The 27727-nt window shown below is 50.7% G+C and overlaps 2 protein-coding genes across 4 annotated transcripts in view; both read left to right on the top strand.

Annotated features, from left to right (window-relative positions):
• Positions 1-19521, top strand: part of MAPK7 (mitogen-activated protein kinase 7) — a 33123-nt gene extending 13602 nt beyond the window's left edge. For 2 of the 3 annotated variants that reach the window (XR_010133848.1, XR_010133850.1), the window contains one exon: positions 4238-14017. The gene's annotated coding sequence lies outside the window, so the exon portion shown is untranslated. Of the gene's footprint in view, positions 1-4237; positions 14018-19304 lie in introns of those variants that run through there. The other variant, XR_010133849.1, reaches the window with a different exon arrangement.
• Positions 19395-25325, top strand: RNF112 (ring finger protein 112). Its single transcript, XM_004042137.4, has 14 exons — positions 19395-19520; positions 19682-19722; positions 20549-20834; positions 20989-21195; positions 21331-21462; positions 21628-21732; positions 22149-22199; positions 22497-22553; positions 22634-22708; positions 22818-22935; positions 23086-23255; positions 23334-23387; positions 23566-23640; positions 23754-25325. Exons 1-14 carry the CDS (start codon positions 19467-19469, stop codon positions 24222-24224), a joined length of 1896 nt encoding a protein of 631 aa, XP_004042185.1. The 5' UTR covers positions 19395-19466; the 3' UTR covers positions 24225-25325.
• Positions 25326-27727: the final 2402 nt, after the last annotated feature.

Genomic DNA, 27727 nt, shown 5'->3' with positions numbered 1-27727 from the left:
TCTCTGTGTTCCCTGATCCACCCACATCCTCCTCTGTGCCCGGTGTGGGGGCTGCCGTGTAGGGAGGACATCGCTGGGTTTCCATGGCCCCTGGCTTCCAGCTGGGTTTGACTAATGGGAGACACCAGCAGGAGATGGGAGAAGAGAGAGGTTGAAGTATTTCTCCCGGCTCCTGTCCTGATGAGCACTGCAGTTTTGGCCGTAGCTGTGCCCGCTGTCCCCCCCACCCCTCCCCCCCACCTCCTGATGACATCTCCTGCCATAACCTCCCTCACTGTCTCCAGTAACCCTGTTTCCTCCCCTTGCCCCTTAGGCTGGGATGATGAGGGCTGTCATCCTTGCTAGCCCCAGGATGCCTCAATGCCCCATGTTGGTTTTCTTAATGTTCACACCCAAGTAAATAGTCCCTTCATTAAATTCTCTGAATTAAAAAAAAAAAAAAACCCAAACAGCTGAGTTCACCCTTTGTTTCCTGAGAGGACCCTGACTTACTCAAGGTCTTCCTTTGGTTTCCTCTAAAAGCACAGCAGCCTGTGGAGTGGAGCATTTTCTGTTGTTTTGGACAACAGCTAAGGACAAGACCCCTATTCTCTCTGCAGTTGCAGACACCTCCCTGTGTGTCTTGCTGGCAGGCAGCTAGACTGCTCCTTTATCCACCCTCCTGTATCCGGAGCTAGAGAAGCCTGAGGAGAGTTTTTGAAGGAAACTCATCAAAGCAGAGAGCACCTAGGGAGAAGAGATGGTGGGTCCCCCCAACCCAGGCCAAGCAAAGGGGCTCCAAGAGAGAGGAGCTGTGTGCCAGAAGGACAGACTTGGGTTGACAGGCTGAGCTGCCCAAACCCAAGGGCCCTTTCCCAGAGGCCGCTGCTGCAGCAAAGTGAGAACGACTGTTTGGAAGACGGGTGAAGCCTGGGGCTACCCGAGTTGGAGAGAAGAGAGGGGGCAGGGGCTCGCACAGTCATCATTTGGCAGGACACAGATGTGGTGTTCCGAGTGGGTGCTGTGGAATATGAGGTCAGATTGGAATCAGGCCCATCCTCATAACCTCATTTTACCTTAACTACCTCTTTAAAGGCTGTATCTCCAAATATAGTCGCATTCCAAGGTACTGCATGGTACAGCTTCAGTGTGAATGTTGGGGTACACGATTCATCCCATAACAAGCATCTTCAAAGCACCAGGCACTCTTTAACCCTTTATAGGCAACCGTGCACAAGACGGAATCTCCAGCCCTCCTGGAGCTACAGAAGAGAAAGAAAAGTAAAGTGAAATGATAAGTACTATGAAAAATGAAGCAGGAAGGTAGCAGGAGTGGGGCCAAAGTTTGGAACAGGGCATGTCCAGAAGGCCGTAGTCCAGAAGGCCGTAGTGTGGAGATGGTAATGGCAAACTCTGTGTCCAAGGGCAGACACAGACATTTTGTGGTGGGGAACACTCTCTTATTTCTGTAACATGGGGGAAGGTTTTAGGAGGGATTTAGTGTCTCTCCCCACCTTTTTACAGTTTGGGACAAGATCAGTTGATGGAGCTCAGGATGTGGCAGAGAGAAGAGGCAGATTAGAGATGGGGAGGGTGTTGAATGTAGGCTAAAACATTTGAACTTGATCCCAAGGGCCTTTGGGATTAGGGTATATTGAGATAATGTAACTTAGGTTCCTGATTTTACTTTGATGTGTAGATGCTACATAACTGGGGAGAAAGCATACAGATTAGAGGTCTTTTTGTGTTTAAATAAACAAATACATGTGTATAATTGGGATAAGAGGGGTACTTGGAGGCCGTATATGGAGAAACAGCAGTCCCTAGCCCTGTGTTTGATGAGTCCTGGGGTTGAGTCTTTTCTCTTTCATTGTGCTGGCCAGCGAGTAGAGGTTTGTTTCCTTCAGTTCTGAGAAAATTCTTTTCTATTACTTCTTTGGCTATTTCTTTCCTCCATTTTCTCTGTTCTGTTTGTGATAATTTTATTAGTTGGATATTGAATCTCTTAAATTGATCCTGTATTATATATTTCCCTAAAAATCCTCTGTGCTCTGCCAACCATCTCTTCCTCCCCCTAACCCCCTGGCAACTACTGAACTTTTTATTGCCTCCATAATTTTATCTTTTCCAGAATGTCATATAGCTGTAATCATATAATAATTTGTAGCCTTTTCAGATTGGCTTCTTTCACTTAGCAATATGCATTTAAGTTTCCTGCATGTCTTCTCATGGTGTGTTAGCTTACTTCTTTTCAACACTGAATAATATGCAATTGTCTGGATGTACCACAGTTTATTTATCCATTCACTTAATGAAGGACATCTTGGTTGCTTCCAAGTTTGGGTGATTATGAATAAAGCTGCTATAAACATCTGCGTACAGGTTTTGTGTGGACATACATTTTCAACTCACTTGGGTAAATACCAAGGAGCATGATTGCTGGATCATATGGTAAGACTATGTTTAGTTTTGTAAAAAACTGCCAAACTATCTTCTGAAGTATCTGTACCATTTTGTATTCCTACCAGCAATGAATGATTGCTGTTCCATATCTTTGCCAGCATTTAGTATTGTCGTTATTTTTTACTTTTAGTCTTATACGTATGTAATGATGTCTTGTGATTTTAATTTGAATTATTTAATAGCAAATGATGTTGAACATCTTTTCATGTGCTTGTTTGCCATCTGTATATCTTTTTCAGTGAAAAATCTGTTCATGTCTTTTGCCCATGTTCTTTTATTTTTGAGACAGGGGCTTGCTCTGTCACCCAGGCTGGGTGTAGTGATGCAATCTCAGCTCACTGCAGCCTCAACCTCCTAGGTTCAGGCCATATTCCCACCTCAGCTTCCCAAGTAGCTGGGACTACAGGCGTGTGCCACCATGCTTGTCTAATTTTTGTATATTTTTTAGAGACGTGGTTTTGCCATGTGGCCCAGGCTGGTCTCTAACTCCTGGACTCAAGCAATCCTCTGGCCTCAGCCTCCCAATGTGCTGGGATTACAGGCATGAGCCACTGCACCCGCTCCCCCAACCCATGTTCTAATTGGACAATTTGCTTTCTTACTGCTGGAGTTTTGAGAGACCTTTATGTATTCTAGATACTAGTGCATTGTCAGCTATGTGGTTTGCAAATATTTTTACCCATTCTGTGGCTTGTCTTTTTATCCTCTTAACAGGGCCAGTCTTTTATAGAGCAAACATTTTAAATTTTGATTAAGTTGAATTAATCAACTTTAATGGATTGTGTTTTTGGTATTATATATAGCAACTTTTTGCCTAGTCCTAGGTCCCAAAGATCTTCTATTTTTTTCTAGTTTTATAATTTTACATTTAAGTTGGTGATCCACTTTGAGTTAATATTTATAGAAGTCAAGTTCTTTTTTTCCCCCTTCTTTTTGTAGATTCCTTAGGATTTTCTACATAGATAATTAGGTCATCTGCAAAAAGGGGGGAGTTTATTTCATCCTTTCCTATTTGTATATCTGTTATCTCCTTTTCTGGTCTTACTGCACTGGCTAGAATTTCTAATCCTGTGTTGAATAAGAGTGATGAGAGCAGATATCATTGCCTCATTCCTGATTTTAGCAAGAAAGCATCCAAGGCCAGGTGCGGTGGCTCACGCCTGTAATCCCAACACTTTGGGAGGCTGAGGTGGGAGGATCACTTGAGCCCAGGAGATTGAGGCTGCAGTGAGCTGTGATTGCACCACTACACTCCAGCCACAGTGACAGAGTCAGACCCTGTCTCAAAAAAAAAGACTTTCACTGTTAGGAATAATGTTACCTGTAGGTTTTTTGTAGATGCTCTTTATCAAGTTGAGAAATTTCCCCTGTATTCCTACTTTTCTGACAATTTATCATTCATGGGGTGTTGAATTTTTTCAAATACTTTTTCCACATTGATTGATATAATCATATGGGTTTTCTTCTTTAGCCTATTCACTTGGTGGGTTATATTGATTGATTTTCAAATATCGAACCAATCTCTCATTTCTAGAATAAATTACACTTGGTCATAGTGTAGAATTATTTTTATATTGCTGAATTCTATTTGGTAATATTTTGTTAAGAATTTTTGCACCTATTCATGAGGAATATTAGTCTGAATTTTTTTTAAGTACCATCTTTGGTTTTGATACAGGGTCATAATAGCTTTGTAATGAATTGGGAAGTATTTCCTTCTCTTTCCTTGTGTTTTCTGGAAGATATTGTATATAACTAGTTTTAATTCTTTTTTTTGTTTGTTTTTTTGAAATAGGATCTTACTCTGTCGCCCAGACTGGAGTGCAGTGGTGTGATCATGGCTTCCTGCAGCCTCACCCTCCCGGGCTCAAGCAATCCTCCGTCCTTGGCCTCCCAAAGTGCTGGGATTATCGGCATGAGCCACTGAGCCTGGCCCTGTGTTAATTCTTTTGTAAAAGTTTGGTAGAATTCTTCAGGGAAATCACGTGGGGCTGGAGTTTTTTTTTTTTTTTTCCTGAGAAATATTGTGATACATCTTTTAGGCCTCCATGGTTTTTCAAGAGATGTTTGTTGTCATTTAAATTGCTTTCCCCCTGTAAATAAAGCATTTTTGCCTAGGTGCTTTATATATTATTTTCTTAGTTTTTAGTTTTCAGAAATTTATAATGTGTTTTGCCATGAATTTTTGGGAGTTATCCTGATTAGGATTTGGTCACTCCTTTTTTTTTTTTTTGAGACTGAGTCTTGCTCTGTCGCCCAGGCTGGAAGTGTAGTGGCACAGTCTCGGCTCACTGCAAGCTCTGCCTCCCGGGTTCACACCATTCTCCTGCCTCAGCCTCCTGAGTAGCCAGGACTACAGGCACCTGCCACCACGCCCAGCTAATTTTTTGTATTTTTAGTAGAGACGGGGTTTCACCGTGTTAGCCAGGATGGTCTCGATCTCCTGACCTCATGATCCGTCCGCCTCGGCCTTCCAAAGTGCTGGGATTACAGGCGTGAGCCACCGAGCCCGGCTTGCTCACCTTTTTAATCTGTTGTTGGCTTATGTCTCTTGTCAAATTTGGGGAGTTTTCAGCCATTATTGATTTGAGTACTTCTTTTTGCCTCACGCTCCTTCTTTCCTCTAAGGACTCCAGTGACACAAATGTTAGATCTTTGTTGTACGATAGTTCCCCAGGTCCATGAGTCTGTTCATATTTTTTCCAGTCTTTTTTCTCTCTGTTGTCAGATTAGGTAGTTCTGTTGTTTTGTCTTGGAATTCACTGATTGTTCCCTCTGTCCTCTCCATTCTGCTCTTGAGCCCATCCACTGAGGTTTTTATTTTGATTATTGTATTTTTTGGTTTTAAAGTTTCCATTTGGTTCTTTATAGCTCCTTCTTTTTTTTTTCTTTTACTTTTTTTTTTTTTTTGCTGAGGCTTTCTATGTTTTCATTTGTTTCGAGTGTGTTTGCAGTTGCTCATTGAAGCATTTTATCACAGCCATTTTAAACCTTTGTCAGCTAATCCTGACATCCCAGTCATCTCAGTCTTGGCATCTATCAGTTATCCTTTGTCATTCAGTTTGAGATTTGCTGGTTCTTTATATGATTAATACTTTTTTATTGAAACGTGGACATTTTGTATTATGTTATGAAATGCTGGGTCTTATTTAAACCTGTTTTTTGTTTGTTTGTTTGTTTTTTTGAGACTGAGTCTTGCTCTGTCACCCAGGCTGGAGTGCAGTGGCGTAATCTTGGCTCACTGCAACCTCCACCTCCCAGGTTCAAACGATTCTCCTGCCTCAGCCTCCCGAGTAGTTGGGACTACAGAGACATGCTACCATGCCTGGCTAAATTTTGTATTTTTATTAGATTGGTGCAAAAGTAATTGTGACTTTGCCATTAATGGCAAAAACACTTACTTTTGCATCAACCTGATAGTAGAGATGGGCTTTCACCATGTTGCCCAGGCTGGTCCGGAACTCCTGGCCTCAAGTGATTCACCCACCTTGCCTTCCCTAAGTGTTGGGATTACAGGTGTTGGCCACCACACCCAGCCTAAACTTGTTTTAGCTGGCCTCTGACACCCCTCTGGCCGGGAAAGGGGTGGCACTGCCTCAGTACCGCCAGGTGGGGGTAGAAGTCCAGGTTCCTCCGTTTGCTTCTGTTTACACTTAAGAGGGGGATTCCCTGTTACTGTTGGACAGGGTGCAAGTTTCAGCTCCCCACGTGGTCTCCACTAACACTGCAAGGTCAGGGAGAGCACCTGTAATGTCTGGGATGCAAGTCCTGGCTCCCTACTTGGCCTTCTCTGTTACCACCCAGCTGGGGATGTTGGGACCCCTCGTTACTGCCTAGTCAGGAGGAGGTCTAGGCTCCCCATTCAGCCTTTGTGGCATGGGTGGGTGGGGCTGCATACTTTCCTGTGGCGTTTGGCTGCAGTAGGGTATTTATTGCCTAGGAATTTTCTGTCTTGCCAGGCCGCCCTTTTCCTGGTCCTTTGGCTACAGATAGCAGGTTTTGTTGAGGGTTTTTTTTTGTAGTGGCTGTTGGCATTTCCAGACTGCCAGCTTCTCCAGTACCCATTCTGGGATAATGAGACAAAAAGAAAGCCTAGGAGAGTCGCCACTGTCCTCAGTCCTGATGTCCCTGGCCCGCCTGCCTTCTTTTCTCCACCTTTCAGAGTCTTCTTATGTTTGTCTTGTACATGATGTCCCAGGTTTTTAGTTGTACTTAGCAGGAAGTACAGGAAAAAATATACCTACTCCATCTTCCCACAAGTGGAAGTTCCTTAAAAAGAATTATGAGGCCTAAGTTACATAGAGTGACGTAGACCAGTCTTTACAAACGTGTACCTGGGAACTACCACCCAGATTCCTAGCATCACAGCAGGCTTCCTGTGAGGAGTGACACATTTTTATTTGCATCTGTAAAAAATTGGGCTGGCTGCCAGGTGGAAAATGGATTGGTGGGAGGCAGGGGAGGGACTGATGGCCTGAGTGTTCTCAGACACCATCATCTGTCCCTGATGGCTCCTGTGGGTGGGGTGGGGTGGCCTGGGCTCCATGGGTCACCTCCCTCCTCTTTGGCACTGGGTCATCAGTCAGGGTCAAGCAGTCCAGGGCTGCCTGATGTGGGTGGGGAACCTCTGCTCTTTCTGGCATCAGACTCATTGTCAGGAAGCAGAAGCACATTTCAGTTTTTGTACACCCTCTTTCCTGACCTCTGGGGTCAGCTGTTAATTTCCTGTTGCCTAACTGTACTCCACATTCATTTTGTCAGCAAACATGCTGTATTATGGATTGCTAAGGACATGACTGCTGTGGCTGCTTTGCTCTGCCCGGCCCTGGATTATGGTGTGGTGATAGGGAGAGCAAATGGGGTTAGAGAGAGAGGAAGAAGAAACACCGTGTGTCTGCAAGAGAAAGAGACAGAGAGAAACAAATGGTAGAGACTAGATAGGAGATAGGCTTGGCTGCAGGTCACTTGGATAGCCTCAGTTTCCTCGTCTGTAAAATGGAGCCAATATTTTCACCTTTAGAGAAATGTGGGGAGGATGGGAGATTCTGTTGTTAGAAGGACTCAGCATATAGTAGGAGTCCAGTAAATAGACATGATCATTATTATCATTGTAATAAACTAATGGAAAACTACTTCTTTATCCATTGGATGTCTGTCCTCAGGCCTACTGTGTAAAAAGCCCTTCTTCTGTAAGAATCTCTTGGATTTTCCTTTGACAAAGAAAAAGAGGCGAGGCCTTGTGGGGGTTGGTCTGAGATCCAAGATGGGGCAGGACTGATGCTTGGGGACATCTGGGCACACTGAGGTAAGTGGCCCAGACTTGCTTCCAAGGCTGATTAACAGGGTAGCATTGGCTGGGCCCGGTGGCTCACGCCTGTAATCCCAACACTTTGGGAGGCCGAGGTGAGCGGATCACAAGGTCAGGAGTTCGAGACCATCCTGGCCAACATAGTAAAACCCCGTCTCCACTAAAAACACAAAAATTAGCTGGGTGTGGTGGCGTGTGCCTGTAATCCCAGCTACTTGGGAAGCCGAGGCAGGAGAATCACTTGAACCAGAGGGTCGGAGGTTGCAGTGAGCCAAGATGGTGCCACTGCACTCTAGCCTGGCAACAGAGCAAGACTCCGTCCCCCAAAAAAAAACAAAAAACAAAAAACCAGGCTAGCATTTATTGAGCACCTACTATTCACCAGGCTTTCTGCACTGACCCTACATGGGAGTAATTGTATCTTCAGTTTTACCACTGAGGAAACTGAGCTTGAGTGAGAGAAGTGACTTTGCCTAGTGAGTTGAGTGGAACCAGTATTTGAACCAAGGCCTGTTTGGTGCCAAAGCCTGGGTGCTGCCCAGGACGCACATAACCTTGCCAGTCAGGTTGAAGGATGGCATAGGTCGGTGGGCCAACAGAGGCTTACATGCAGAGGCCTGGACTGCAGCAGGCCTCTGGCTCCGTTTTCTGCCTATCAAACCAGCTGCATGGGGCTGCCTCTCACTCCAGAGCATAGTCTGTGGAGGGAAGTTTGCTCCACAAGGGCCAGCTGGCCACATCTGTCAACTTCCTGGCTGACTGCCTGGATACTCCAGTCCCAGGGTCCTAATGGGCAGTATGCAAGTTGGAATGGGGGTGGTACAGCAGAGGAGAGGGGTCTGGAGCCTGGTCTCGATTCTGACTTGGAGGAGGGGAGATGATACCTAATGGTAGGTTGGCTGCCAGCAGCCAGGGACTGCTAGCCAGTGTGGACATCCAGATGCTCGATGAGCATCTGAAAATTCTCCTACAAGGCCAGGCACGGTGGCTCACGCCTGTAATTCCAGCACTTTGGGAGGCCGAGGTCGGTGGATCACCTGAGGTCAGGAGTTTGAGACCAGCCTGGCCAACATGGTGAAACCCCGTCTCTACTAAAAATACAAAAAGTTATTTGGGCTTGGTGGCAGGCGCCTGTAATCCCAGCTATTTGGGAGGCTGAGGCAGGAGAATTGCTTGAACCTGCGAATCAGAGGTTGCAGTAAGCCAAGATAGTGCCACTGCACTCCAGCCTGGCGACAGAGCAAGACTCCATCTCAAAAAAATAAAATAAAATTGGCTGGGTGCAGTGGTTCACACCTGTAATCCCAGCACTTTGGGAGGCCGAGGCGGGTGGATCACGAGATCAGGAGTTCGAGACCAGCCTCTCCAACATGGTAAAACCCCATATCTACTAAAAATACAAAAATTAGCTGGGCGTGGTGGTGCGCGCCTGTAATGCCAGCTACTCAGGAGGCTAAGGCAGGAGAATCACTTGAATCCGGGAGGCGGAGGTTGCAGTGAGCCAAGATCCTGCCACTGCACTCCAGCCTGGGTGACAGAGCGAGACTCCATCTCAAAAAATAAAAATAAATAAATAAATAAATAAATAAAAATAAAGTAAAGCTGTTTTTGACATGGCAGATAGATAACCGAAAAACTCCCTGCATAAGAGACAAAAATCATCCTTTAACATTTGTAGCCAAAATCAGCAAAGATCAATATGTATGATTTTGCTCTGTGTTGGTGAAGATATCCTTAAATTATACTTACCCAAGTGGAAACAGGATGAGAATAGTAATATGTGCTACAGTGCTATTTGTTATAGCAAAATGTTAGCAATGCTCTAGATGTCTGTCACTAGAGGCCTAGCTCGAGGATGGGGTCAGTACTCAAAAGCGCCTAATGCAAAGTGGCTGTTGAAAGTAGGAAGGTGTCTCCTCCAGTCTGTCCCGGTGGACGCTCAGAGTAATGGTTCAAGAACACAAATCTGTTCACATGTATCCCTGCTTAAAATAGTTTATGGCTCCACTGACATGCAGCGAAAATCCAAAAATCTGCCACATGGCCCTCCATCCTCTGTTCCCTGCTGACTGACCTTGGTCCCCTTACCCTGCCTCTATCCTTCCTTCTTGCCAGCCCTCACCCTGTGCTCCAGCTGCACCCACACTGAACCTGCCCTGCCAACTCACTGCCAGGCCTTTGCACGTGCTGTCCCCTGTGTCTGTAGTCCCAGCCCCCAACAACGTTTACCCTGCTAACTCCCTTATCCTGCAAGACTGAGCCTTGCTGACTCCCAAGTCTGAGTGAGGGGCTTCCTCCAGGCTCCCACATTTCCCTGGGCAGCTCCTATACAGCAGGGGATGTGCTGCAAGGCAGCTGCTTCCTTGTTTGCACATAGTCTTTGAGCTCCTCAGGGCAGGGACCTGTCAAAAGACAAAATGACAATAAATTTAGTTTAAAGACCTAATTGGCTTTTATTTGAAATTTTAGAATTGGGCAACACCTCATTCTTATAAAACAATGATTATTTGACGAGCTGAATAGAGGAGATTGGCTTTACAGGCAGAAAGGGCTGAAGTAAGCAGACAGAACAAAAAGCAGACTGATTTCAAAGTTACTTTCCTTGTAAAAGTTAAAGCAGAGGGGACTTCCTATCATGCTGGCTAAAAGTGGCCTGTTTGGGGATTTGGCTATTATCTCTTTGTGTCCTGATTTCTTGGAAGATCAGATAAACAATTTAGTTTTGGCTTTGTAGCATGGAACTTCGGCATGAGTGAATCCATTTTGGTTTGATCTGTTGGAGCTTATCCAGGAGCTCAATCCAGACCAATAACCTCCTATAAATCTTATTTAACAGACCACATCTTGTTATTTGTTGTAGTCTCTGCATCCAGCATCACTCTGGGTACATGCTTGGTATATAGGAGGCATTTCATAAGTTTGAAGAGCAAAGGGGAGGAGAGAGAAGGATGAGGAAGGGTTCCCTGTAGAAACTCTGAGCCAACCTGGGCCTGGGTGATGGGTTTCATGAAGGCAGACAGAGACTGGCAAGGGCGTTCCAGGCAAGGAGAGTGGCTGGGGCAAAGGTGTGGAGGTGTGAATGTTGGGAGAACACAGCACACAGCAGGCCAGAAAGGAGGGGACGGCCCGGGATTGGGAGTCAGGGCATTTTATTTCTTCCAGGGCTGTCATTGGAAGGTTTCCTTAGCTCTCTAAACCTCAGTTTCCTCATTCAGAAAGCAGGGCTAATAGTCACTGTATTATGAGAATCAGTTGAGGTAGTAGGGCACATAACAACACATTGTGAACCCTAAATTGCTAAGCAAATGTTGGATAATTGTACTATTATTAGTTGTTTCAGGATGCCTAGTACCAGATTGATGATGGGGGGGCTTCAGAAGTAAAGCTGGGGAGCTCTGACTTCCTTCCAGCTGCTGATGGGAAGGCCTGGCCTTTGATGCTCACACAAGGGGACCTGGCACAGACACAGCTGTGGCGAGAGCAAGGAGGGCCACTGGGCCTGGGGGACAGGAGGAGGGCAGCCACAGGGAGCAGATGCTGCTGCAGCTTGGGGCCAGGGTCAGGACCCGGATGGGGAAGGCAGCCATGTTGGCATGGACACCAGCTCACCACAGCCAGCAGCACCCAGAGGCCATTGGTTCAGCAGGACAGCAGGTGTCCCAAGCCCTGCAAGAAAGCAACGTACAGGCATGGACTAAGGGATGACACCAAGGGAGGGCTTACACACCTCTCCGTGACTGGCCCATCACCCTTACCTCTCCTCGCTTCACATGCTGCATTCCAGGTGAGCTGTTTATCTTGCAGCTCTGTGTCTTTGCATGAGCTGGTCTCTTTGCCGCACATGTTGTTTGCCTGTCCCCATTCCTTTGCCTGTCCACCTCATATTCATCCTTCAGATGCAGCTTTTGTGGGAAGCCTTCCTAGGTGCCCAGGTCTGAGCAAGGTGCCTTTGCTTGTTCCTCGTGCATCTCTCCTCACTCTACCTAATCAGAGAACTTATCACCCCGTACTTGTTTATTGGCCTTTCTGTCTCCCCAGTAGACGGGAAGCACCCTGAGGGCTCATCAGTCTACTCTCAGAGCCTAGTATGATGTCTGGTGTATTGCTCAATAAATGTTTGTAACATGGACAGATGGATGAATCCATGCACGGATGGATAAGTGTAAGAGTAGATGGTGGATGAGTAGATACACAGATAGTGGAGGAGTGATGGATGAAAAGATGTGTGTATGTGTGGGTGGATGGATGGAGCAAATCATGCATGTGTGCATGCGTGGATTGGTAGTTGGAGAATGGATGGATGAAAGAATATAAGAAATGAGGTCAGGTGTGGTGGCTCATATCTATAATCCCAGCACTTTGGGAGGTGGAGGTGGGCAGATCACTTGAGGTCAGAAGTTCAAGACCAGCCTGGCCAACATGGTGAAAACCCATCTCTACTAAAAATACAAAAGTTTCTACTAAAAATACAAAAAAATTAGCCAGGTGTGGTGGCGCACAGTTGTAATCCCAGGTACCCGGGAGGCTGAGGCAGGAGAATTGCCTGAACCCAGGAGATGGAGGTTGCAGTGAGCCGAGATTGTGCCACTGCACTGCCGCCTGGGTGATAGAGCAAGACTCTGTCTCAAAAAAAAAAAAAAAAAGAAAGAAATGAATGGTGGATACATAGATGAATTAATGGATGGATAATGAGTGCATGGGTGATTGAGTGAGTGGATGGATAAATAGGTAGATAATGCATTTATCTTGATGGATAAATAGGTAGATAATCAGTGCATGCATGGATAGATGGTTGGAGGAATGGAGAATGAATGAATGCATGGATGGGTGAGTGGGCGGAAGATGAACAAGATGGTGACTGTGTCTTCCAAAGTTCAAGTGCTGGAAACTTAATCCTCAATGCAATGGTTTGAGAGATGGGACATTTAAGAGGTGATTAAAGGTCACCTCAGGAATGGATTAATGCTGTCACCTCGGGAATGAGTTCTTTTATAAAAGGATGAGTTTGGTCCCCTTTCCTCTCTCTCTTGTCCCTGTAATGGCTTCTGCCATGTGATGACACAGCAGTAAGACCCTCATCAGATGCAGCCCTTTGTTCTTAGACTTCCCAGCCTCCAGAACCTTGAGCCAAATACATTTCTGCTCATTATAAATTACCCAGTCTGTGGTTATTGCAGCAGAAACAGGCTAAGACCCAGTGCTTACCAGGGCAATGCCCACAGTGCCAGGCTTCATGAAGGCCAGCTCCCAGGCTAAGAGGTGGGAGAGGACTGGGGGCGTTCCACCCAAAGGGACCTCTGATCTCATTGGCCCCCCGCCGACATTCACACATCAGGAAACAGGCCCAGAGAAGATCAGGGATTTGCCTGAGGTCACACAGCAAGCTGGGGTCAGAACCAGTCAGAACTCAGTTGCCTGTTTCCAATATTCTGCATAGATAGAGGCTGGACTGATTTTTATCCCCTTCTGAGGAAAGTGATGGCAAACTGAGACACAGCAAAACTACAAACTCTTTCCAAGGCTTGTTGTAATAACTAACTTTATTTCTGCCACCAAACAGACCATGGAATGTAGTGGCTAAGAGCTTGGATTGGGGAGCCTGATGGCTTGGGTTTGGATTCCAGCTCTGCCATTAATAGCTGTGTGGTGTTAGACAAGTGACTTAACCTCTCTGTGCTTCAGTTCCCTCATCTATACAATGGAAGTGATATAGTACCTCCCTCATAGGTTGTGTTACTCGGAGTGAGCTTATCACATAAAGTGCTTGGAACAGCGCCTGTTGGGTAAGGATGTATGATGTGTGCGTGTGCGTGTAAGGCAGTAAGAGTGAGCCCGTGTGTAAATGTCCATGAGCATGAGGCCTGAAGGTACACACATATTTGTGTGTGAGTATGAAGGAGTGAGCATGTGAATGGATGTGGATGTGCAAGTGCGGTTGTGAGGGTGTAACTGTGTATGCATGTTTGTGTGTGTGTGTGAGCACTGTGGGTCTATATTGGGCAAGGTGGAGTCGTGGATGTGCATGTGGCACAAGTGTGTGAGCACAGAGTGTGGGATACATGGAGTATTTTGACCATATGTGTATGGTATGTGTGAGGATTTACATGGAATGGTATGTTGGGGGAGGGCTGACCAGGTGTGTGCATGCATGCATGTGTGTGTGCGTGTGCGTTTGTGTGTGAAGCTGGCTCTTGCATACATCAAGGGACTCAGAAACCTCCCCAAACAGGGTTCCAGTCTGGAAAACTGTATTTTTGACTCCTGAGGCTGGTTATTCCAAAAATGAGTCCACCTCCACTCCAACTCCCAGCCTGGAAGCTAGAGCCAGAGGTCAGGAAGTCAGGTTAGTGGCTTGAGCTGGGCCACTTGTTCACAAGGATGGAAGAGGCAGAGGGAGAGCAGGTGCTGGGAGCTTTCAGCTTCAGGATCTGGAGGCCAAGGGCTGGATTTGGGCAGAGATCTGACAGGGTGGATGGCATGGAGCTAGGTGATGGTGCAGGGCCAGCCCAGCGTGCGCTGGGACTCCCAGGTCCATACTCCTCGAGTCTGTGCAAGGTCTCGAAGGTAGTGATCCTGTCTGGGTGAGTTATGGCCATATTCCTGGCATTTCTTTGCTGGGTAGAAGCACCTCACACCAACTTGGCCAATATTTGTTGGTGAATGAATGGACAACGGATGAAATGAGAAATAAGTCTGTCTCTAGGGCCTGCAATTAGCTCCCTCCCACAGTTCAACCTCCACCCCCGAAACCCAGGACCTCCCCTCCCACCTCAACCCTCTCTGTGGACTCCATTCTCACTCAAGTCACTGCTTAGCCCCCAGCAGCACCCTGAGGGCCTGTCCACCTTGCAGGACCAGGCCTGGCTCAGTGTGGCTCTTCCTGTCCCGTTGAGTCCCTGGGGAAGGTCAGAGGCCAGTTAGGGGCACCATGAGAAACCTGTGTGGTAGCCTCACCATGGTTAGAAAGCAAGGAACTAGGCAGAGTGGAGTTTCTTCCGTTCCTTTTCAGATTCGCTGAGGTCCACGTGGGGTAGTCATCCTCCTATGAGGGCCTTAGCTGCCAGGCTCAAGAACTTTGCAGGCCCTGGGCCCTTTGACTGTCAGGAGGACTCTCTCTAATCAGAGCAAACATATTAAAACACGTGGTATCCACAGCCAAGGTTGAGTTGAAATTTTTTGCCATTAATATTTTTCAAAGGATAGGATCATCTTTTGATAAGACACATTATTTATTTTGATGTCTGAACACTTTTTTTTTTTTTTTTGAGACAGGGTCTCACTCTGTCACCCAGACTGGGTACAGTGGTGCAATCTCGGCTCACTGCAACCTCCACTTCCTAGGCTCAAGTGATCCTCCCATTTCAGCCTCCTGAGCAGCTGTGCACCACCATGCCTGACTAATTGTGTGTGTGTGTGTGTGTGTATGTACAGACAGGGTTTCACCAAGTTGCCCAGACTGTTCTCGAACTCCTGAGCTGAAGCAATCCACCCACCTCAGCCTCTCAAAGTGCTGAGATTACAGGTGTGAGCCACCATGCCCGGTCGATGTCTCAACATTTTACTGCCATTACTTTCTCTGTTTTGGCCACCCTGACTCCTCAGAACCTAGCACTGTGCCCAGCACTTAGTAGGTGCTCAGTAAACATTTGTTGAATCAGTGCACTCATGACTTGAATCTGACTTTACAGATGATAACTCGAGCTGGGTTTACCAGCTAACATCATGTAAGGGGTACTGGGACATTAAACTAAGTGGGTGTTACTTTTGATTTTGAAATTTTCTTTTTGTGGTTTGGAGAGTCTCATTTTTCCATTAGGTTTCAAACATTCTCATAGACCGTAGACTCAAGAGACTCATGGAGCATAATGGATAAAGCGGGGCTGCCCATAGACATGGACCCAGGACCACCACACCTGGCCTCCCTGGGCCAGAGGTTCCCCTTGGGGCCCTAGATAGCATCAGAGGCCTCTGGCTGCAAAGGAGCAGGGCCCATCCTTTATCCCATCCTTTATCCAGGAGCAGGCCTGGTGTTCCTCCCGTCTCCTATCCACCTGGTCGGCCTGTACCGTGCCTTGGGGAATGCCCTCTTTTAGGTGCCCGAGTATGATCCCAAGTGGATCTGTATTTCCACTTGTAGCCTTGACTTCCCCAGCAGCACCCTCAGCCTCCCCGCTTGCCCCTCTAGTCTGTTGTCCGTACAGCAGCCAGAGTGGGAGGGGCCAGCTTCCCAGGTATGCATCCAGTGCAGCCACTCAAGGCGAGAGCTCAGAAGGGCTGTGTACTTGGGCTTCAGTGCTCTGGTCACCATCTTGAAACAATCATTTTAGCATTGAATTTGTGCTTTGTGAGTGAAGTCTGATGGGAAAATGGTGCCTTCACTGGGAATTCGGAAGCTGGTTTGTGTGTGTCCCATGTCCCACTGCCTCCCCAGCACAGGCTCTTGGCTGCCCACTCCCAGGCTCCCAGTGTCCCCACCTCTGCCCCATCATGGCTGCCCCCCTTCATCTGGAGGTCTGAATGCGGGCTCAAGGAGGACTGGGGACTGCTGGATTGGCCCCTGGCATCTTAGGGTGTGACAGAGAGGTGACTCTCCCCTCCCTGGGCTGAAACTTAGCATAGGCTTCTCCCTGACCCCCAATCCAGGTATTGAGCGTGTCCTAAAATGACTGTGGCAATCTGGAGGGGCTGCCTGTTGGCCATGTGTGGAGGCAATGTGCCATGAGAAGAGGCAATGGACTTTCTTGCCTCTGGTGGGGGCTTTGCAGTTACATTTTCCACCAAATCCACAAATTGTATAGCTAGCCTGGCCAGGCACCGTGGCTTATGCCTGTAATCCTAGGACTTTGGGAGGCCGAGATAAGCAGATCACTTTGAGCTCAGGAGTTTAAGAACAGCCTGGGCAACATGATGAAACCCCGTCTCTACAAAAAAATACAAAAAGTATCTGGGCATGGTGGTGTGCACCTGGGGTCCCAGCTACTGGAGAGGCTGAGTCTGGAGAATTGCTTGAACCCAGGAGGTGGAGGTTGCAGTGAGCTGAGATCACACCACTGTACTCCAGCCTGGATGACAGAGTAAAACCCTGTCTCAACAACAACAACAAAAAAATTGGCCAGGCGTGGTGGCTGACACCTGTAATCCCAGCACTTTTGGAGGCCAAGGCAGGCAGATCACCTGAGGTCGGGAGTTCAAGACCAGCCTAACTAACATGGAGAAACCCCGTCTCTACTAAAAATTCAAAAATTAGCCAGATGTCATGGCACATGCCTCTAATCCCAGCTACTCAGGAGGCTGAGGCAGGAGAATAGCGTGAACCTGGGAGGCGGAGGTTGCAGTGAGCCGAGATCATGCCATTGCACTCCAGCCTGAGCAAGAGCGAAACTCCATCTCAAATAATAATAATTAATAAATAAAATTATATAGCCAGCCCTAAGAGTGAGGCTTCTACCATACATGTTTGCCCTGTGGGATCCCTCCTGACATACTGACTGGTGAAGTCCCTATCCCCTCCTTTGGCCCCTGAGGGCCTGCATGACCCAGGCCTGCTCTGCCCTTCACCTTGGTGCACCCATCTTGGCATCAAATATTCCTGCCAGGCCAGCCGGACCTCCTTTGTTCCCCAGAATGGGTTCTGTGTCCCCTCTCCTCTGGGCCCTGTACCTGTGTTTTGCCCTGCCTTGACAACCTTTTTCTACCTCCTTGCTTATCAGGACAGCCTGACACCCCTCCTCACCCTCCCCGCATCCAGGTTCTCACCCAGATCATAGCAATGCCTTTTAATTGTCCAGTTGGGATCTTGGGGAGGATGGAGCTTTGTCTCTCTTGTTTCCAGCTGTACTGCAGTGTGAGACACAGTGCCTGGTGCTCAGTAAGTATCATTAAGTGAAGACTGATTGTCCCATCTGCTTCCTCACATCTTTGCCTGGTGATGAGCAAATGGAAGCTCAGAGAGGGCAGTGACTCACCAGCATTTCATGCTGGGATGGAGGCAGGTTTAGAGCTTGAATCTGAGTCCAGCGCCCACGCTTTCTCTCCTGCAAGGATGAAAAGCTACAGGGGTTGAGAAAACCCTCCCTTCTGCCCTGAAGGCAGAGCTGTGGCACGGCTCAGGCTTGCTTCCTCATCCCCTGAGTGTGAGGCTTTGCTGCCAACACACAGGGGCTTGTCCCACCTGGGGCAGGAGGAGGCAGAGTCTATGGCACTGCTTCTCTGAATCTGATTGATTCAGCCTCACAATCTCAGGCCCTCCAGACACCAAAATGAACAAGATCCAGCCCCAGCTTCAGGGGTGTCTCCACCTGCTGAAGGTGGTCTCTGCTGAACTTTTCTAGGTTCTGAATCCCACCTCACCCCAACCCTTCTGCATCCTAGCTCATAGGATGTACGAATGACTCCCGTGCCTGGACTAGTGGCTTTACGTAGGTAATGGTGGCTCCTCAGAGCACAGAGAGGTGCAGTGGAGTCCCAGAGCCCCTGAGCCGAGAATCAAGCCCAGATCTGCCTGGCTCTGAAGCCTGGGCTGCGCCAAGCGTATCACATATCCCAGCCCTGAACTGCCCGAGAACAAGACCACACCCAGTTGGGAGGGGTGAGGAAAGGAGGCTCTAGGGAGGCCACAGCACCTGCACTGGGCCTAAGAGGGTGTCCCAGGAGGGATGAGAAGGAGCAGAGCAGCCAAGCCAGGGTGCAGAGGCAGGGAAGAGTGGGGCGAGAGAAGGGTGGAAGGAAGGTTCAGCCCAGTCCGCAGGCCGGAGAGTTTGGATTTTGATCTGATGGTAGTAGGGAGACACAAAAGGTGTTTGCGCAGTGTGAGGTCATCTGTGCTTGGGGAGCCTATGCTGGCTGTGCACTGGGGAGTGGAAGGGAGGCAAGGAGCCCAGTCAAGAGGCCATTAGAAGGTCCAGAGGTGGCTCATAGTTTTGATAGATTTCACCCTGCTCAAGTTTGAGGCAGAGTGAAAGCTTTTGGGAGGGAAATACACCAGAGGACATGGAGGGCCCATGAGTGCTGAAGAAGGCTGCAGCTGGGTTGGGCATCGATGACATAAACCTGAGAGAGGGCAGGAGGATGTGCAGGGCCACGTGAAGTAGGGTCTGCATTTGGGGGCTCTGTACATAGTAGGTACTCAGTAACTGTTCATTGAATGAATGGATGAATAACTCCTTGTCTCTGGGTCAGCTCTGGTCTTACCCTCTCCTGTTTCTCACACCTCTTCTCTTTGCCCACCCTGTCCTGTGGCCCTGGGGAGACCTCAGCTGGCCCAGTAGAGGCAGTGCTGGCCCATGGTTCCGCCGGAGGGCGCCTCCATGTTTGCGGGTGCACCGCACGCCTTCTCCCTCTCTGTCCTCCTCCCCCTCCCTGTCCTTATCTTTCCCTTCTGTCTCCATGGCGACTCACCACCTCGGCTTGCCTGCATCCCAGCCTCTGCCAGGGATTCTGAGCCGGGCTCCATCCCTCCCTCCTCGGAGCCCTGCTACCCGCAGCCGTGTCTCCTCCCCCTGGGGTGAGTCCAGCAGCAGCCTCCTCTTTCCCGACTGTCACATTTCTTTTCCAGCTCTGACCGGGAGTCGGCTCCTCGGGGATACCATCCCCCGACCTCACCTTCCACCTGCCGCAGCCTGCTAGCCTTTCCGGGAGAAAAGGCATCCTTACCTCTGGTTGAAGGTCTCGGGGCCTCCCCCTCTGCATCCGGACCCTCTCCCCATCCCAGCCTCCCATGCCAAGGCCCGCCTTGTCAGTCACTTCCTTTTGTCATCGGCTTGGCAAACGGGCAAGTCTTCAGTCCTAAGATCGGGAAGGAGAGTGGGGTGGGAAGGGCCCTCCTTGGGCTGGGGGATGGGCCGGGGGTGGGGAGGATGAGGGGTCCCTGGAAATCCAGGGTGAAGATAGAAGTCTGGATTATGTTCTAAATCTTTTTTTTTTTTCTCCAAGGAGAGAAAACAGAGCTTCATGGGAAACAGTGGCAACAGTTGGTAAGTAGCAGGGCCTTCCAGGCTGGGATGGGTGCAGTGAGGCCAGGCAGGTCAGTTGAAATGGCCGGTCCTGGAACACAGAGCCCGGCAGCCCAGCCGGGAGGGCTGTCCGCCTGAGGCTGGATCTGCCAGGCTGTGGAGGGAGGGACAGGAAGAAGCAGGTGGATGCTGCAGGGAGGCAGATGCCAGCTCAGAGCAGAGAGCGGAAGGAATCTTCTAAGATCAGAGCCATCTGCCCAACTGCAGCACAGGCTGATGCCTTCTCCTCACTGTCCCTGCAGCATAGGGTTGTGGAGGGTATCATCCCTGGGGGCCTGGCTGAAGTCAGCACCTCATGGAGGGAGCCCCGCTGTAGAACGCCGGGAGAGGCTCTTCCCAAGCATTTGCACCAGGCACTGTGCAGACAGCTGCACACACCTTCTCTCGGATGGCCACCCCAACGGCCCCATGAGGGGTATTGCTATCCTCTCCATTGGGACAGTCAGGAAATCGAGGCCCAGAGAGGGGAAGGAACTTGCTCGCATTTGCATGGCTGGGATGTGGTGGAGTCCATTCCACTCAGATTTTCTCCCTCTCAGACTCTCTCACCATTGCTCTGCTGCCCCCAGTCTGAGGCCCCCAGGTCCTAGGACACATGTCAGTGAGGAACAGGCAGAGCTTGGCCTCTCTGGGAGCAGCTCCGCCTGTCCATGGAGGCACTGATGGAAATTGGGTTGGCACAAAGGGACCTCCACTCCCAAGCCATCAGTCTTCCACCACAACCCTGGCCGGTACCCCCTGCCCCCAATAGACATCCTGCTTTTCAATGGCCTGTTTTGCCCCACAGGTCCCATACACCTTTCCCCAAGTTGGAGCTGGGCCTGGGGCCCCAGCCCATGGCACCCCGGGAGCTCCCTACCTGCTCCATCTGCCTGGAGAGGTTGCGCGACCCCATCTCGCTGGACTGTGGCCACGACTTCTGCATACGGTGCTTCAGCACACACCGTGTCCCGGGCTGTGAGCCGCCCTGCTGTCCTGAGTGCCGGAAGATATGCAAGCAGAAGAGGGGCCTCCGGAGCCTGGGCGAGAAGATGAAGCTCCTGCCGCAGCGGCCGCTGCCCCCTGCACTGCAGGTCTGGGGACTGGGTCTAATCAGTCAGACCCAAGAGGAGGGGGTGGCTTTGGCCTTATTCTAGAACATCAGGACACAGAGCTCCAGGCTGAACACATTCCAGGGTCAGGAGCTGGTCCTGGATGCTCAGGGGCCCTTCTCTTCTCCTGGCCCAGGAGACGTGTCCTGTGAGGGCGGAGCCGCTGCTGCTGGTTCGCGTCAATGCCTCTGGGGGCCTCATCCTTAGGATGGGGGCCATCAACCGCTGCCTGAAGCACCCTCTGGCCAGGGACACCCCAGTCTGCCTCCTCGCTGTCCTGGGGGAGCAGCACTCAGGGAAGTCCTTCCTCCTCAACCATTTGCTTCAGGGCTTGCCGGGCCTGGTGAGGGCGGGGCGGGGCAGGAGGGAGGCGGGGAGCAAGGATGGGGGTTCCTGCCTGGGGGAAGCTGGGTCTGGTATTCCGGTCTGTGGGGACAAGGAACCGACCAACTGATGCTCTCCCTTCTCTCCCCTGCAGGAGTCTGGTGAGGGCGGCCGGCCAAGAGGAGGAGAGGCATCCCTGCAGGGCTGCAGGTGGGGTGCCAACGGCCTCGCCAGGGGCATATGGATGTGGAGCCACCCCTTCTTGCTGGGGAAAGAAGGGAAGAAGGTGAGGGGGGAAGTGGCAGAAGGAGGTCAGGGATGGGAAGGGGAATCAAGAAGGGCGTCTCTGGGGTGAGGATAGAAGATGGGGATGGGACGGGGCAGGGTTGGGAAGAATGTGGGAGAACAAGGCAGGCCTGGCCCCTTGGGTCTTTCCCTACCCCCTGCATAGGTGGCGGTGTTCCTGGTGGACACAGGGGATGCCATGAGCCCTGAGCTGAGCAGGGAAACAAGGATCAAGCTCTGTGCTCTCACCACGATGCTGAGCTCCTACCAGGTGATGGGGGGTGCTGATGTTGGCATCCCCACCCCACACACCCTTCTCCAGTTCAGCTTCCTCAAGGCCAGAGCATCTCACAAGCTTTGGTGTCTGGGGTCCTGATAGATTCTGGGGCTGCCTTAGAAGGGGGAAGGTGCTCCTAGTCGGTGAAGGTGGGAACGTGGGTTATTCCTAAAAGTGGGCTGATGGTCCCAGGGGCAGCTGAAGACCTGATGGATCACAATACCCTCCAGGCCTGTCTCCGGCCTTGAGGCCAGCCCAGCCCTGCAGCCTTCGAGGCCCCCATACTGGCCTCTCCCATGCTCTGAGGCCCACAGGCTGCCTGCGAGCTCCCCACTCACCAGGGCCTTCCCCAGTGAAGTCACCCGGCCTCTGTAATCCCTCATACATGTTGTTGTTCTCTCTGATTCCAGATCCTCAGCACCTCCCAGGAGCTGAAGGATACAGACCTGGACTATCTGGAGGTACAGAGACCTCTGATGTTGGGGCATCCCCCACCCCCCCTACTAGGGCTGGACCCAAAGGAACTAGGTGCCCTCCTGGTCTGGCCTAGGGTTTTATGACACTTGAACAGGGTTGAAGGGGGAGGGTGGAGAGTAAAGCAAGAGATGTGTGGTCTGGGGAGAGGCAGGAGAACCCCAGGCTGCAAAAGGGGAAGCCTAGCTCCTACAGCAGGCATAGGGAGGTGGGGAGACAGGCTTGGGGTGCACCATAGTCCTCAAAGTGGCCCAGCCCTGACGCTTTCTGTGTCCCACCCCCAGATGTTTGTCCACGTGGCCGAGGTGATGGGCAAGCATTATGGGATGGTCCCAATCCAGGTGAGACACCTATCTCTGGATTCATTGGCCCCAGGCCTCGCCACCCCCAGTTGCTGGTGTCAGGACCCCTTCTCTTTCAGCATCTGGACCTCTTAGTTCGTGACTCATCCCACCCCAACAAGGCAGGGCAGGGGCATGTAGGCAACATCTTCCAGGTGAGTGGTGCAAGGGGATGGGGTGGAGGGGCCATGGACAGGGCAGAGGTGGGGACGGCATGGGAGGCTGGACCTCCTAGCTCAGAGCACTCCTCTCGCTGCCTCACAGAGATTGTCTGGCAGATACCCCAAGGTGCAGGAGCTGCTGCAAGGGAAGCGAGCCCGTTGCTGCCTCTTGCCTGCCCCAGGGAGGCGGCGGATGAACCAAGGCCATGCAAGCCCTGGTGGTGAGTGTCTCTGAGAGCTGAACCTCTCTTGCGCTGCTCCCAGCTCCCCTCCGGCAATCGAGCCCCTTGAAGCACCCACCTCTCCTGGCCTCTGACACCCCTTCTCCTCCCAAAGCCCGCAGTCTCTCAGCATGCACATCTCTCCCTCAGACACAGATGATGACTTCCGCCACCTTCTGGGGGCCTACGTCTCAGATGTGCTGAGTGCGGCCCCCCAGCACGCTAAGAGCCGCTGCCAGGGGTACTGGAACGAGGGGCGCGCCGTGGCCAGGGGGGACAGACGCCTACTCACGGGGCAGCAGCTAGCTCAGGAAATCAAGGTGTGAAAACTCCCTGGAGACCCAGGCGACTCGGCTGGGCCCCTGCCCTCCCTGACCCCAGCGATGGTATCTCTGCAGAACCTCTCAGGATGGATGGGGAGGACAGGGCCCGGTTTCACCTCTCCGGATGAGGTATGAGCCCTGGGGGATCCAGCATTCTGGCAGGGAGGCAGGGGAGGCAGGGAGGTGGGGGCTGTGCCGAGGCCTCCGGGGTGGGGGTCTGTATGCCCTGGGAGTGGAGATGAGGAAACAAGCAGCGCCCCTGGCTGAGGAGGAAGGAAGGAGGCAGCCTGGGTTTTCCCGTGGACAGATGGCTGCTCAGCTGCACGACCTGAGGAAGGTGGAAGCTGCCAAGAGGGAGTTCGAGGAGTATGTGAGGCAGCAGGTGAGCCCCGGGGCCTGCACGGGAGGCAGGTGTGGGCCGGGCAGGGTCCAGATCAGGGAGAGGATACCTGGGACTCCTGGTCAGGGCACCTTCTTTTCCCCTCCCTGTCACAGGACGTAGCCACCAAGCGCATATTCTCTGCGCTGCGGGTCCTGCCAGACACCATGCGGAACCTCCTCTCCACCCAGAAAGATGCCATTCTGGCCCGCCATGGTGTGGCCTTACTCTGCAAGGGGAGAGATCAGACCTTGGAGGCACTGGAAGCTGAGCTGCAGGCCACGGCCAAGGCCTTCATGGACTCCTACACGATGCGCTTCTGTGGCCACCTAGCTGCTGTGGGGGGTGCTGTGGGGGCCGGGCTCATGGGCCTGGCGGGGGGCGTGGTGGGTGCTGGCATGGCAGCAGCTGCACTGGCTGCAGAGGCTGGGATGGTGGCTGCTGGAGCTGCCGTGGGGGCCACAGGGGCCGCCGTGGTTGGGGGTGGCGTGGGTGCTGGGTTGGCTGCCACGGTGGGCTGCATGGAGAAGGAGGAGGATGAGAGGCTTCTGGAAGGGGACCGAGAGCCCCTTCTCCAGGAAGAGTAACAGCCCCAGGAGGTATTGAAGGACAGGAGAGATGTCAGGTGGGGATGAAGAAGAGGGGCAGGTCGGGGGAGGGTGATGCCAGGGATTCCAAGGCACTGCCATGTACTGCACTGCCCTGGTCGAATGCTCGGTGTCTGGGTGGCAGCTGAGCTGGGACTCAAGGTGGCTCTTGGAACCTGGGAGGCAGCATCTGGGGGCAGTGGATAGAACACCCGGCCTGTTTCTGGTTGCAGATGGTTGCCGATCTGCCCTTGTCACAGATAGGCTACATCCCAGGGTTTCTGGCTGCAAGTGAGACTCTACCCTCCCCACCTGGCTCATTTCCCTGATGACCCTGGATTGTAGGAAAGTTGAGCAGGCACCATCCTGGAAGTCTACCCCTAGGTGGTCGAGAGACCTGTTCTTTCACAGATGTGAGAAGCCCCAGGATGATTGACCATGGTGTTCAGGAGCGGGGAGCACTGATGAGGTGCTGGGGATGACAGGAAGGAAGGAACACTGAGCAGAACCAGAGAGATGGGACATGGTAGGCTGTGGCCCAGACCCCAGAGCAGAGAAACTTGCTCCCACGACTCTTCCCAAATCTGCTCCAGCAGGACTAAGGTGGCTTTCCCACTCCTGGCCCACAGCCCCAGAGAGCCTGTCTGTGCATCCTGAACCACTCTGTGCTGGGCCTCCGCAAGGGCCTCTCTTGGGTCTGTGTCCTTTTTCAAGCCTGTTTAGATGGGGGAGTGCCCATGCCCTCTGTGAAATGCCCAAATGCCAGAGAATAACACCTTTTCTTGCATTCTGAGCTAAGCCAGACAGCCTTTATACTGGATTCTATCAAAATCTTGCAAAGGAAAACAAAATGAACAACTTCTACCCTTAAACACATCCTTTCTCCCCTGGTCTTGTAAGAAGATGCAGCTTGATGCAGCTCCTCAAACACCAGGCCCCCTGGGAACTGGGGGTGCGGGAGTTCTCCCTCTGGGGGACAGAAAATCTGACTACTAGGAAGACTTCTAGGCTATGAAACTGACTTCTAGGCTATGAAACTTACAGGGTATGGGTGGGCACATTATCCTTTATTTTATGAAAAATAAAATGTGTGTATGTGAATGTCAGCTTCCCAGTATATTATTGAAACAGAATTTAACCCTCAGATGACTTCATGGTGGGAGCAGGTGAACCAATGAGATCCATTGCTGGAATGCACAGATGGGAAGAGGGAGATTGGAATTCAAGAGATCCAAGGAAGTGAACGTCAGAGGTCCCCATTCAGTGGCTGCAAGAGGCCTCAGGCCAAGGCCAAGTGGATATGGGCACCTTTGCAGGCTCTTCCACTAGGACTTGGGGTTCCGCTCCTCTTGTCTCCTCTCTGAGAAACTGCTTCCCATGATCCTGTCAACAGGCAGTCAACAAGCACCTGTCCCAGCAAGAGGACAGAATGGATACATAAGCAGAGAGAACTTGGTCAAGCCTTGAAGGAACGAAAAGCCCAGGACCACTTCTGCAGGGCTCAGCCAGCCAGGAGTTCACCCGACTGATTCTCCTCCCAGCCCTGCTCCCCAGCTCCCCAGCTCCCCAGCTCCCCATCTCAGAACCACAGCAGTAGTCACTGCATCCAATCCTGGCATTTTATAGGTGCACACCCAGAGAGAGAAAGTCTCAGATAAGCCTGTGCAGCTGCTGATGACAGAAGCAGGGGAACCCTGCCGTTCTGGTTCCCAAGCTGGTGCACTTCCTGAAGTTATTTTGTTAAGGTCAACTGTGCTGAAATTGAGATGCCCCTTTTCAGATGCTGCTTCTGGCTGATCAGGTCCAGCTCCAGGGAAGTGTGTGGTGGGCAGAGGCAGCAACGTGGTCTAGAACAGATGGCTCAGCAGTGAAGCTATAGTTAACAGGCTGGGGACAAAATACAGAATGCAGAGAAATCCCAAAGCCAGGGTGGGGTTGAGTGGGGTAAAGACAAATGAGAGTGACTCTCTCTTTTAGGGTCTGAGCCAAGGGTGGGAACAGGGTCTTAACTTTGTGTAGTGTTTGTGGAGAAGGGCTTTCTGGAAGCATCTTTTTGAGCCCTTCCACTGTCATCTGGTGGACACATGAGCTATGAAACCTTCCAGACTTTGGAGGCTCAGGATGAGGGGGCCCAGAGACTCAGAGAGGGAGGGTGTTACATGGCTAGAATCCCACCCGGCAGCACTGGAAGGAACAACAGTTCAGTGTCTACCTCTCCCCACTCTTTGCACAGATGGGAAGAAGTTGGCCCAGTGAGGGATGTCTCTGCAGAGACAAGATGAGTAATATTAAGTGGTATTTGTCTTGTGCCTTGTAGCTTTCAAAACATTTCCTCAAACATTATCTCCCTTAAGCCTTGAAATCATCTCAAGCAGTATGTAGAACACACATTTTTACAGAGGAGGACGCTGAAGCTGAGAGAAATAATGTGTCTCAGTGGAAACAACTAGTCAGAGGTAGGCCAGGACTTGACCCCAAGAGTTCTGGTGCCAAATCCCTGGCTCAGTGGAGCCTTCAAGCCTCTCCAGACTCCAAGACGACCAGGCTTCTGGGTTCCAAACCTGATTAGTTGGCTTCCTGGGCTTCCAACATTGATTCTGTAATTCACAAGAGCCCAGGTGTGACTCATTGACCGAGGTCTCAGCAGCATGCTGACGTCTGGCTGGTTTCCCTTCTGTGACCCACTGCAGGTTCCAAGATTGGTAGGTTCCATGATTGGGTTAGAGGTTTGGTGACTTGCCGTGTGGTTCCTGTTTCTGAGGCCTCCCTCATGTTGCAGATGGCAGTACTGCAAGACAAGAGGAACCTGCGACCTGAAGGCCCTTGACTGTTTGGATCAGGAATAAGCCCTCGACTCCACTGGCTCTCATCAAACCATGCCGCGAGCAAGGAATAAACTTTTACTGCATGAAGGGGATGCGACATCTAGGTTGACTTAGTACACCATCACCCACCCTACTCTAACACACACAGAAATGGGTTCTTTGAAATGGAGTGATGCTGTAACAGACAGGTAAAGTATCACCAGTTGGGGGCTGGGCAGTAAGGAAAAGCATTTTATGTCACAGCAGAACGTTTGCTAAAATTGTTGCCTACGGCAACTTGGAAGACAGACCTTGTGCTATCGAGGAAAAAAACTATTTTAAATAAAATCTCCTGCCAACCCAGAATATTCTCTCCACAAACGTAGAAAATAAGAAAATACTAGTTCTGTGATTGAATAAGCATTAAACACATGGATGCATTATCAGCTAACGCAATCATAAAGACAGTCAGAAATCCCCCTATTTATGTAGTCAAGCAGCTACAACCCGTTACACACATGCTGTCATGTGTGAGGACTTGAACTCAGGTGAGAGAGAGCTCCACAGCCTCGTTTGCTATACATGCGCTTACAGCTTACCTAATTCACCTGGTGATTGGGGTGGTTATCTGTGCTAATTAGTGCCTTTTTCTGTAGGGAAAATAAAGCAACTTGAATCTCTAGGAAATGCAGTTGTTGG

Source organism: Gorilla gorilla, chromosome 4, assembly GCF_029281585.2.
Source record: "Gorilla gorilla gorilla isolate KB3781 chromosome 4, NHGRI_mGorGor1-v2.1_pri, whole genome shotgun sequence".
NCBI classification, from domain to species: Eukaryota; Metazoa; Chordata; class Mammalia; order Primates; family Hominidae; genus Gorilla; species Gorilla gorilla.
This window is presented reverse-complemented; position numbering and strand designations above follow the sequence as displayed.